General features: G+C 33.7%; 1 protein-coding gene across 1 annotated transcript; it reads left to right on the top strand.

Annotated features, from left to right (window-relative positions):
- The first annotated feature begins 4,750 nt into the window (after nt 1-4,750).
- On the top strand, nt 4,751-12,380 carry LOC110443066 (26S proteasome non-ATPase regulatory subunit 9-like). Its single transcript, XM_021487040.1, has 6 exons — nt 4,751-4,850; nt 8,133-8,235; nt 9,340-9,539; nt 10,129-10,230; nt 11,508-11,596; nt 12,041-12,380. Exons 1-6 carry the CDS (start codon nt 4,758-4,760, stop codon nt 12,066-12,068), a joined length of 615 nt encoding a protein of 204 aa, XP_021342715.1. The 5' UTR covers nt 4,751-4,757; the 3' UTR covers nt 12,069-12,380.
- Nucleotides 12,381-13,872: the final 1,492 nt, after the last annotated feature.

The raw sequence follows: 13,872 nt of genomic DNA on the forward strand, positions 1-13,872 counted from the left end.
TGGTGTAAGTATAGATGGATAGGAGGACATGCATGGTGTAAGTATAGATGGATAGGAGGACATGCGTGGTGTAAGTATAGATGGATAGGAGGACATGCATGGTGTAAGGATAGATGGACAGGAGGACATACGTGGTGTAAGTATAGATGGATAGGAGGACATGCAAGGTGTAAGTATAGAGGGATAGGAGGACATGCATGGTGTAAGTATAGATGGATGGGAGGACATGCATGGTGTAAGTATAGATGGATAGGAGGACATGCATAGCAGGTCAACGCTTCACATAAAAATAAAGAACCCCTCAACAGAGGTCAAAGTTTCAAAAGTTTCCAAAACACTATTTCTTATAAACGTTATTTAGATGATTGTTTTGCTCTTTTTGTACTGCCCATGAAAAAGATACACATATTAAGCATACAGCAACAATAGATTTAAGTCAATTTCAATAGGATTATCCTTTAAAATGTGTAAATAATATTACCATGTCCCTGTTGGTGTAGACGTCAATATACGATTGCCCTAATTGTGCCTCTCATGTCGCCCACTTCACAATCAGCTGATTGAAACAGCGCCGCCCCGTATCCGTTCAGGTCAGAGGCAGCCAAACTACTGTTTTACGTTAAATCCAAAAATAAAAAATTTCCCTTTGGTTTCAGATCATAACTGAAGGAAAGTAATATTCAGTTGATTGATAACTTTAACTACATGCAGCGAAAAACCAAAGTATCTAAAAATGCTTATGTATCCTTCCACTTATACACTATACATACACAAGCATACACTATACATACACAAACATACACTATACATACATAAGCATACACAAACATACACTATACATACACAAACATACCCTATACATACACTATACATACACAAACATACACTAAACATACACAAACATACACAAACATACACAAACATACACAAACATACTCTTTATACATACACAAACATACACTATGCATACACAAACATACACTATACATTCACGAACATACACTATACATACACAAACATACACTTTACAAACACAAACATACACTATACATACACAAACATACACAAACATAAACAAACATACACTATACATACACAAACATACCCTATACATACACAAACATACACTATACATACATAAGCATACAGTTTACATACACAAACATACACAAACATACACAAACATACCCTTTATACATACACAAACATACACTATGCATACACAAACATACACTATACATACACAAACATACAATATACATACATAAGCATACACTTTACATACACAAACATACACTATACATACACACACATACACTATACATACATAAACATACACTATACATACACAAACATACACTATACATACATAAGCATACACTTTACATACACAAACATACACAAACATACACAAACATACACTATACATAAACAAACATACACTATACATACACAAACATACAATATACATACATAAGCATACACTTTACATACACAAACATACACTATACATACACAAACATACACTTTACATACACAAACATACACTATACATACACAATACAGACATGAACATACACAAACATACACTATACATACACAAACATACAATATACATACACAAACATACACAAACATACACAAAAATACACTTTATACATACACAAACATACACTATGCATTCACAAACATACACAAACATACACTATACATACACACACATACACTATACATACATAAACATACACTATACATACACAAACATACACTATACATACATAAGTATACACTATACATACACAAACATACACAAACATACACAAACATACCCTTTACATTCACAAACATACACAAACATGCACAAACATACACTATACAAACATAAGTATACACTATACATACAAACATACACTTTACATAAACAACCATACACTATACATACACAAAAATACACTATACATATACACACATACACAATACATACATAAACATACACTATACATACACAAGCATACACTATGCATACACAAACACACACTATACATTCACAAACATACCCAAACATACACAAACATACACAAGCATACACTATACAAACACAAACAAACACTATACATAAACAAACATACACTATACATACACTATACATACACAAACATACACTATACATACATAAACATACACTATACATACACAAACATACACTATACATATACACACATACACTATACATACATAAACATACACTATACATACACACACATACACTATACATACACAAACATTTATAGAACACCACATGCCTTCGACTAAAACCTATAAACATTGCCTACTATCTGCTGGTTATGTTAACAAATTGTTTGAGAACATACAGGTAGTTGCCACATTGTGCATAGAATTAACTTGTGACCAAACTTCGCTACACTTGATAAAATACAACAGTATTGAACGATTGAACAAATATATATATAAAATCGATTTTTATTGAAATCGTCTAAAATAATGAACTGCAAAAATAATGAATTGCAAGAGTTCAAAAACTAATCTGAACATAGACTTAGAGAATATTTGTGAGCTAAAATTCTCAAATGTTCCATAAATTTCTGCCTGCTTCAGAAGGTACGAGCTTCCCTTTTAGCTCTCCATATATAAGTGTTTCCCACGCCAGGGCGTCTTTATTCTGCTAGATGTGGTGGTTCTCTGTAACGTTAACGCCTCCCGTTAAATAAAAAAATACTCAGCAATCACGAGGAAATATCTCGGCATGCAATATGTTTAAAAGTCCTACACACGTGTTGTTGGCCTCAAACACCGAGTCCAATTGGTATAAAACCCCAACGTTACTTATAAGGATTTTTATTCTCATTATAACGATATCTATTTCCTCAAATTTATCAAAGGGAGATAGATATGGGAAACAAACAAAACATTCCAAGCTTCGGTTTATTTATGACACAAATAAGTTTATATAACCTTTACGTTTCCGATTCAATGTTCCTTTGCAATTTATTTAATTTAATGTAACGCGAGTGTAACGTTTTTTATATCTTGTTTGCTGATGTGGCGTGTATGTGTATGTAAAGTGTATGTTTGTGTATGTATAGTGTATGTTTGTGTATGTAACGTGTATGTTTAATGAATTATAGCATGTGTACCATGTATGTAACTTACATGTGCATCGAAATATTTGCATCGTGCATACCGTGATCTTGTTTGTATCTTGCATTTTATGTATAAATCGTGTGTGTAAAGTTATTCACGTGTATCGATCGTGTATGTATGTGTATGTTGCGTGTATGTGTCGTGTACATAACGTGTAATTAAATGCCCGTGTATATAATGTGTATTCCACGTTCATATTGTATGTTACTTATTTGTATAATGAATGCTTCATATGTGTAGTTATATGTATCGTGTAAGTACCCAAATGTAGATAGCATAGCGTGTAATTAAGTGTATGTTCATGTCTGTATTGTGTATGTATAGTGTATGTTTGTGTATGTTCATGTCTGTATTGTGTATGCTTCGTGCGTTTATAGTGTGTGTGTAATGTAACGGGTATGTTAAATGTATAGTGTATCATATACGTAGCGTGTATTTAAAGGCTATATGTATCGTGACCCGGCCCGGCAGTAGAATAAAATGATCTGATTTTTGAAAATCGGTTGGATATTTCTTTCTTAAATCAATGAATATCATGATTAATAAAATCAATGTCTTATCTCCGTTTACATGGTTTAAACAGTATTTTTATTTTTAATTTTAAAAAGTTATTAATTACTAGTATAAAACTGACTACTATATTATCAGTTACTAGTATATGATAAAGAATCTATATCTACGAGTATATTCCGACTTAAATATGTCTTTTTAACCCCCCGCCTCACCCATCTTCACCCCACACCCCATACACTTCTCCTTTCTCTAGCTGATACAAAATGGTTTTGTGTGTTATGATGATTATTTTTTTAACATTTTTTATAGTTTTTCCCCCGTTATGTTAAAGAAATCATGATGTCAGTTGGAAAAGATATATTTTACCGAAACATATACGCTTGTTTAAGAATTATTTTGTTCTTCAGTTACACATAAAACTATCTTTAATGAAATTCAAGCTTGCAAAATAAACATAATAAGTTGAAAAATTAAACCCAGTTCTCAATTTTTGTCACGTGTTGTGATGTTTTGTGAATGCAATTAATGATGAAATTGTACAACTTTTTAGTTAAAATGTATTTTCATTCTGATTTCAAGACGTACTTAGATTGTGTTCAGTTGATTGCCGAACTGTAGGAAAATTTGTTCTGCTGAAATGCCTAACTTTTGCGGCTTGTGCACAAAGTGGGGCTCACGACAGGGGTTTCACTGATGCTCGCCACTGTTTATCTTCTGTAAGCAATCATCATACCTTATTATATTTGAAAATTTACTATTAATAAAGTGTTGCAAGACAAGCAACCGCACTCCAACCCATCAAAACGTATTTGTTTATCTCCTTTTTTGTTTACAAGAACGTTAATTCTTCACACCTTCTTTAAATTAAATATAACTGTTACTAAACAGTTTCTTTAATATCAGACTGTGTGATTAGCACTGGTACTTTAACAGACAAAATGAATTTTATCGTTTCAAAAGGATATTTATCATCAGGGTGAATATATAAATGCTAGCTTTACGCGAGTGTGTCGAGCCAAGATTTGATGCTCGAATCCGCATTTTTGTGTCCAGCTCTAGTCCGGCTATTATCATTATTAAAGATGGCGGCCTCCATGGAAAATATGAATCGTTTGATGAAAAGGAAAACTGATCTTGAAGCTGAAATCAAAGCATTGAATGATGTCCTTGATTCAGTAGGTGTTTAACAACTGTTTGTAAAGCAAACGTGAAAATTACGATTTGGTATAAATGTCACGCAAGGATGACAAACGAAACTCTTCAATTAGATGAAGGTGGTCATTACTACAACGTATGTAGTAGTACAATGTAATGTTTCGTTACCACAAGGGATTCTACTCTCCAGTCTTCATTTCTATAGTTGCATATTTCCGCACCCAAAGAGCGTGATACTTAAATATATGTTGGTGTTTGACTGTTTGAAGCTAGACTAAAAAAACAACACTGAAATGTAAATGTGAATAATATATCCTCGCGTTATCGGTTTCCGCGCACTACGTAGCAGTCGATATTTCGTACTCATATCGGCAGAAAACTGTTGAAATTACGGGTTACTGTCATAAACATGAATACTATCTTCTCATAGAAACAAAAAAACTAGCAACTTAAAACTGTTTTTTTTTAAAGATCAGAACAAACATTTTTTAACCAATTTCTCCTATCGGAGATAGCCGTCATATGTTTCCGTGTGTCTATTTTGATTTTAGTGTTCAAAGAAAGATAACTCGAATACACTAAAAAGAATTTCTCCACAGTGCCCTGAAAAAAAATTCTTCGATCGTCAAATTAATTATCAAATCAATTTAAAAAACAACAACATGATTTTCTATTGATTTTTTATGTCAACTTGAATGCATTCATGAAATTTTATAAATTTATTTATTTAATTTATTTAGTTATAATAAAATATATGTTATTTTTTTTTTTTGTGCAGTCTTTATATAGGTTTTGGTTAATGGTGAATTATGTCTCATTATATTCTGTACATTTGTCAGTCTACAAAATAGACCGGTTAATGAATGAAATATATCACTGTTTTTCAGGTATGGGTTCATTTTGAGGGAAAAAAAAGAGCATTAAGCAAAACTGTATATTTATGCGTGTTTTTAATCAGTGATTAGTTCTTATGTTTTCCGGATGAACTTCCGGTAATTTTTGTGTCAGTTTACAGACGATGGCTTATAAACATCTAAAATATCCTTGTGTAGTGTCCAGCATACTTATGACTACCAATAACGATGCATAACATCCACTTCTATATATGTTACCTCAAATTTTATATTTGTACAATTTACAATAGTTCAGTTAATTATTCTAAAGCAGTTAATGGCATGCTCCTAATGACCTATAAGCCTTACTGATTTTTTGACTTCTTGACATGTCTTTTAAATATTGTTATACAATTACATGTGTAACAGAAGCGGAAAAAATGCACAGCCAGAATGGGGTTCGTACTGCAGACCCTAAGAACTCTAGACAACTGCTCTAACCAATTGAACTACCTGGTCTCCGGCGATTGACCCAGTCCAGTTCCGCTATACACATGTAAATCAATTGTGACACACACAAATATATGTACATTTACATACAGAATGATGTTAATTTAGTGCTTTATCTTCAAACACACTAGTTGAGGTATTGTCAGTGGTTTTGGAGAATATTGGACATATTGGTGGTAGCATTTCAAGTTTTATCTTTGCACAAATATTGAAATATTTTGTCAGTCACATTGACGCATTAATGATCCAGTACAGTTTTTATTAGCTCACCTGGCCCGAAGGGGCCAAGTGAGCTTAATTATGCCGTGGTGCGTCGTCCAGCGTCCGGCATCAATATTTTACTTTAAACAACTTCTTCTCAATAACCAAAAGGCCTAGGGTGATGATATTTGGCCAGTGGCATGCTGGGATGAAGGGCTACCAAGTTTGTTCAAATAACTGACCTTGACCCACTTTTCGAGGTCACACAGGTTAAAAGTCTTAAAATCTTCAAAAAACTTCTTCTAAATAACCAAAAGCCCCAGGGTACTAATATCAATTGGGCCTGTATCATGCTGTGATGAAGGGCTACCAAGTTTGTTCAAATGAATGACCTAGACCAACTTTCAAGGTCACATGGGTCAAATGTCGTAAAATCTTCATACAACTTCTTCTCAATAACCAAAAGGCCCAGGGTACTGATATTGGGCCTATAGCATGCTGTGATGAAGGGCTACCAAGTTTGTTCAAATGAATGACCTAGACCAACTTTCAAGGTCACATGGGTCAAATGTTAAGATATATAGCCAGTAGCATACTGACGTAAAGGGTTACCAAGTTTGTTAAAATGAATGACCTTCGTCCATTTTCAAGGTCACAGTGGTCAATTGTCTTAAAAAATCTTTAAACAACTTCTTCTGAATCACTAAGAGGCCTAGGATAATGATATTTGGCCAGTAACATGCTAGGACAAAGGGCTACCAAGTTTGTACAAATGAATGACCTTTACTTATTTTCAAGTTCACAGGGGTCAAATATGTACAAAACCTTTAAACATCTTCTTCTGAATAACCAAAAGGCATAGGATGATGCTATTTGGTCAATAGTATGCTGTGATGAAGGGCTACCATTTTTGTTCAAATGAATGACCTTGACAAATGTTCAAGGTCAAAATGGTGAAACATGTTTAAAACCTTTATACAACTTCTTTTCAATGACCGAAATTCTTAGGATGATGCTATTTGGCCAGTAGCATGCTGGGATGAAGGGCTGACAAGTTTGTTCAAATGAATGACCTTGACCCCCTTTCAAGGTCATATGGGTCAAATATGTTTTAAACCTTTAAACTGCTTCTGAATAACCAAGGGGCCTAGAATAATGATATTTGGCGAGTAACATGCTGGGATAAAGGGCAATCAAAGTTGTTCAAATGAATGACCTTGACATATATTCAAGGTCACATGGGTCAAATATGTTTAAAACCTTTAAACAACTTCTTCTCAATTAGCAAAAGGCCAAGGTGATGATATTTGGTCATTAACAGGCTGGGATGAAGGACTACCAAGTTTGTTAAAATGAATGACCTTCGCCCATATTCAAGGTCACAGTGGTGAATATATGTTTAAGTCTTTAAATGACTTGTTCTGTACAACCAAAGGGTTCAGGGCAAAAGTATGCTGGGTTGGAAGACCAAAATCTGTTCAACCTAAGGTCCTTGTTCAACATTCAAGGTCACAGGCGTCATATGTTTAAATCCTTTAATAGGCCTCTTATAAATCAAACACTGATATTCTGCCTGTATCTGTATTTTAGTCCACTTTTAGGTTTACAAGTGTGAGATTAATACCAGGTGGGTGATTCAGGCCCATTGGGCCTCTTGTTTTGAGATAACATGTTTCCAAAATTAACTGAATTTTGAATTCTTGTGATCATTGTTTGGATTTTGCTATGTTCAATCTAGTTATCACATTTCTTCTGCAGCAACAAGGCGTTGGTCTGAAGGAGCCACTGGTTGACGAGGAGGGTTTCCCACGGGCAGACATTGATGTTTACTCGGTCAGACATTCCAGACATCAGGTCATCTGTAAGTTTAACAGAAGCAGAAATTGATCCGAAATATTCATGTATCCCTTCCAATCTTATTGCCATATTGAAGGTTATAAACCTATTTTGTTGTGGAAGCAAATATCTGAAATGACATTATTGTCAAACTTTATTATCTGCAAAAAGTCAATGTGTTCTCAATAATTGGTAGTGCACTGATTTTTTGGTCAGTGTATTGTGGTAAGGTGCTTTGTAACTAATGGTGTATGCTAGCCCTGTAACAGTTTTGTTTCACGTTTCTTCCCATAAAAAAGAAACATTTTTATTTTTTTATTGTATAATTTATCAATTCATAGACAGACGGACAGTCATTCTTTATTTCCTGTTACATAAGAGATTATTAACATTTAAAATAAAATTCAACAAATTAACATAAGCTTTTTAGAGCAGAGTTCGTATTTTCCAAGAGCAGCTTGATGTCTTTGGCAACTGTTACCATTAGTTCTTCCCATTCATCATCCTGTAAAGTCACGTTAGTTCGATCTCCAAGAAGAAAATTGGCTTGATCAGTCTCTTCCAAGAACGAAAAAGCAACATAGGAGCGCACATCGATACAGTCCACAATTTTCTCTATAAAGACCTCTCTACTATCATTCAGGCTGGGCATTAAATAATACAATGAGTTACAATACCATTACTTTTCTTTGGGCACAGTTTAAAGACAACTCATTATCTTTCCAAGTAATTGATAACTTCAGTAGATAAACAAGGTCTCATGTGATTATTCAAACTCAAAAGTAGCAATGGGTTAGGACCCTTTGTTGTATGAATACAAGAGTATTTCTGAAGAGAATTTTATGATATGTGTTAGGATTGATATATTAGACCTTTTTAAATAAAAATATTCTTAAGGATATCCAAGCAATTTATTTATATTTTTGAAGTTATTTAACTTGGTATAATTTAAGTCATCCAAATTATTTTAGAAAGAATGAAATAATAAATTTTTAAAACCACTGCAATGGGTGTACTGTGGTCAAGTTTAATGATTTTGAGATGATCGTGCAGCCTGGTCTTTTAAAGAGAAATGATAAAAATTAATGTTGTATACCTTTCATTTTCCACCTGTTTGTGTTCTAAATAGGTTTACAGAATGATCATAAAGTGTTAATGACAGAGATTGAAGAAGAGTTATATAAAATCCACGCTGAAGCTCGCAAGCAGAAAGGTGAAGCCATGGACACTGATGATGATCAATCTGTACAGTCGCATTCCTTGGCGGAGAGGTTGTCTCCCTTTACTGAAGTTGACAGAGTTGATGAGGGCTCCCCAGCATCTGAGGCAGTGAGTGTTGTAAAGATTTCTTTAAAGGTTGATATTATCTAATATTTACATCTCTACCTTTCTCAGATATGTAAACTCTTGACTGTATAAATTAGCGTTTAGAACAACATGATGAAACATGGAACATAACTGGAGTCCATTATGTCTGTTTATACAACAAAAGGAAGGGGACAAACGTCTTAATCCATGGAGGCACAGAAAATGGCGGCTTCCTGACAAATGAAGTAGCCCCAATTTATTCAAAATAAAGGAGTTCCACACAATATCAGTGAGGAAGGGAGAGTGATCTCCTGTCATATACTGGTACTTGTCAACACATTAATTTATCAATGATAAAAAAGACATAGTTGTCAAATTCACTTCTCTGATTGTGTATAACCTAAATTTCTTAACATTTCATATATCTTACTGGTATTTAATCATTATTTTTAGCTTTGATGCAATTTCCTACATTTATGTGTATACTGTATTATAATCAATATACATGTACGTTTGTATATGTAACGCCCATGTGACCTTCCTCGCCTGTCGGGGTTACAAACAACAGGTCTGCTTTCCATTGTTATACATTCAGGTATCATTTTTACAGGGCTTGAAGGTTGGAGATTCCATTGTACAATTTGGTTCCATCACTGCAAGTAAATTCCAGTCACTGCTGAACATCGCATCAGTGGTCCAGCACAGTAAAGATGTAAGTTAGGTTTTTATGTAGGGAACACTTAGTTACTGTTCTCCACACTGTTTTTTTTAACTCACTCACCCCTGGAGACACATTTGAACTCTTTCAACTCATAGGTTCGAATAGTTCATTATGAAATTTCAGGGGTGAATGAGTTAATATTGTATCAAGACAGTCAAATTAAAAGTATTATGTAAAATGCTATGTAATTAATATTTACGTCCCCATTACATCTGCCGGGGTTGTATAATGATATGTCTTCTGGTGTTTCAGCAGTGACTTTCCCATATACTCTGTCACTTTCATTAGAACAATGACCTGTAAAGTAACGTTCACTTGGGTGTTAAATCATCACACATAAACATTTCAATGGTTGTGCTGTAAAAATCAGTATACAATACATATTATATGTATTTAAGAAGTGGAAGAGAACGCTTTAAAAGAAATGCATGTGTCATTTATCTGTAATAATAACAGCCCAATACTTTGGGGATATCCCTGCTGTATATTATTTGCAACAGAATATCATGATTATACTGTTTTATAACACAGTAGGGTTATCCACATCCTAATTCATGAAAGCCAAAACCACCAAAAGAAACGACAATTTTAAGATATTTTTGAGTATTTTCTTCAAATCCTGGTTCACTCTGCTGTGGATTGGTGACGTCAGGCAAAATTACATTGACCTTTCGGGATCATGCTATTGTTTGTGGCATCATTAGTAATCAATTTCATGACGTGTCAGGATCAATCGTGGTTATAACGTCATTAACAATCGTCATCTGGGCTTCATATGCAAATGAGAAATTTGCAGATGGTATATCATGGTTATACTGTTGCAAATTATTTTGATCGACAAATAAAATGATGTGTTACATCTGAAATAAGTTAGAAAACCAGAGTACTGTAAATGCAGTGAAATCTGTGTCAAGTGAAGGTGAAACCATTTAAAGTGTAGCTGGAAACTATTAGCTGGTATTGATCAGGGCATTCCTTTGACCTTTGAAACTGTTTGTAAAATAAAATTTGACTCTCCGATTTGAAAGAACTCATTATTTAACTTGTGTTTTTAATCTGAGGTTTCAAATTAAATGGATTTGACTCCCATTATCAAAAAAGTTAATAAAAATGAAAGAGAAATATAAACCCGGAAATAAATAAATAATTTTATCAATTTATTCCTATGAGTGTCTTAAAATTTTAACAGAGAAGTGATGTGATATAAATACTGTATTTCTGATATCAAAAATTTTCAATGGTAAAATGTGTGTTTTGATATTTTTTAGAATCCATTGAAAGTAATCGTAAGAAGAAACAACAAAGATACACATTTAAATTTGACGCCGAAAACTTGGAGTGGCCGTGGATTACTAGGGTGAGTCTTTATGACTTGGAGATAAATAAGAAAAATGAAGTTCATTCCTTTAATGTTTTCCATTATTTCAGAAAGATGGTGTGACTATCATGATTAATGTATAACTTATACAATAATCATGATAGTCTATTTGTTGTTATTTTGACCACTATTAGAATTCAATCTTCAGGTCAGTTTGAAAGGGCAAGAAACAATCTTCAGTGTCTTAACATTTAAAGATGTACATTAGTTGGGATTATTTTCTGACTTATTGGTGATGTTTGACATATTTTAATGCTTGATTTATTGTGTCGGTTCAAATTCGTGGAAGGAAAAATTAATACTATTTGGAGAGATATATGAATTCACAACTAACCTGACTGAAACTATAAGCCCCAGGAAACTAAGGACATCTATTAAGGATGTTTTGGTTGTCAGACTTACATGTTTCAATTTATTTTACAGGTGCAACATTGTGCCCATGAAAAGATGATGCTGAAAGGGATATGATGTGATCATGTGAACCTTTTTATCAACAGTCAATATTTAAAACCTGAAGAAAGTCTTAAACATCCTGTACAGATATGAAAACAAAGAAACACCAATCTGATTAAAATCATCTGTTACATGGCTCCGCCTGAGCATCTGAATGTGCCGCGGTCAGTGTCACGTTCAAGTGACCTTTAGATGAACCAATCAGAGGCGCGCTGCCAAAAGTTTGTCAGCGTATCGGAATATCATGGTTGATAGATAAATAGCGAGGGGTATCAAACATATTAGTTTTCCGAAACAAATATGGCGGCGGGAACTGACGTTTCGACGACGCCAAGGAAAACGTACCCATTGGGTAATAATTGCGTAGGCAACACTGCCATACAGTCTTTCTTCTCTAATAAAGCTTTGAATATCTTTTTCTGTTTGGGTTTCAGACGATCAATCTCAAACAACTTCAGAACTTTCGCATCATTCTCATCAATGTCCGCCGTATTTGTTACAACCCCAAGCGCCCTGTTGAAAGAGGATCTCTGATTGGTCAAAATTTAATGAGTATTTATAAATATAAAGGTCACCTGAACGTGACCCTGACCGCGGCACACTCAGATGTTCAAGTGAAGTACGAAGTAAACGAAGCCATGTAACATATGATTTTAATCAGATTGAAGAAACACATGCTTATTTTGGGATCGTTGGAATGTCTGTGATAACAAAGCATTCAATATTTGATGATTGTTCAACTGTATGTATAATATACACCTAATCATCATAAGTACTGTTTAATGACATGAATGAGGAACATATTGATATGTATCTGATACAACCATAGGTATAATGGCAATTTCTTTATTTAAATTGTTATACATGGTTGTAATCTAAGCCGATTTGAGTCTGGGAAAATATGTTTCATAGATTGGCAAATTGTTCATTTGAGTGAGTTCAAGGTTTTTATAATCTTATGACACTTATAAAGTGTATATATACAATGGTGTGTTCCAACTGTTAAGATTGTTCTTTCATGTTGTTACGTTAAGTTGCAAGCCAATGTTATTCTGTAATTTGAAATATGATAGCCTTAGCCGGTTTTACTACTTCTCTTAAAGAGGGTATATCAAATATATTAATTTTTCCTCTGTACATTTTACAAACGGTTGTGTTAGAATGGTGTTTGCAAGTGTCCACATAAAAGATGATTGACAATATTGGCAGCTGTAAGTACTACTTTGTCTTGCTTCAAAATAGTACACACAGTTTTGCTTTCATTAATGTAGATGAGGCATTGACATAAATTAGCTGGATGTATTTAATCTCATTTAAGGTATTTCTTTGATAATTTACAACCTCAATTTTGTTTCGATGTTAGCATTTGAATTCTTGAATGTTGAACAGTTGTTAAAATGTTGGTCTCTACTGTTTGAAATGATAGTTCAGTAAACACTATCTGAGAAACAGTGTTATTCTCTTTTACATTGTACCTAAACCACTGATTCCATAGCAGCATTATTCTATCTGGTTGTTGTAACAATTGGTTTTGCACTCTTTGTCTATTTCATGAAATTGTTTTTACCTATTTGAAAGTCTTTCTTAAAGAAACAGAAGTCGTGTCTTTTTCCCCTAATGACAAGGCAGTTTTAGGCATTTATCAAGCACATGAAATTTGTACGTGTATTTGAGAATTTATTTCAGACATTTTCTCAACGCAAATTTAGTATAGAAAAATAGCGACTACTTCTAGCGGTATTGATATCTTCAGCACTAAATCATGATGCACATGTTTTCCACTGATACTCCGAGTGCACAAA

The sequence above is a fragment of the Mizuhopecten yessoensis genome, unplaced genomic scaffold (assembly GCF_002113885.1).
Source record: "Mizuhopecten yessoensis strain PY_sf001 unplaced genomic scaffold, ASM211388v2 scaffold716323, whole genome shotgun sequence".
In the NCBI taxonomy this organism is placed as follows: Eukaryota; Metazoa; Mollusca; class Bivalvia; order Pectinida; family Pectinidae; genus Mizuhopecten; species Mizuhopecten yessoensis.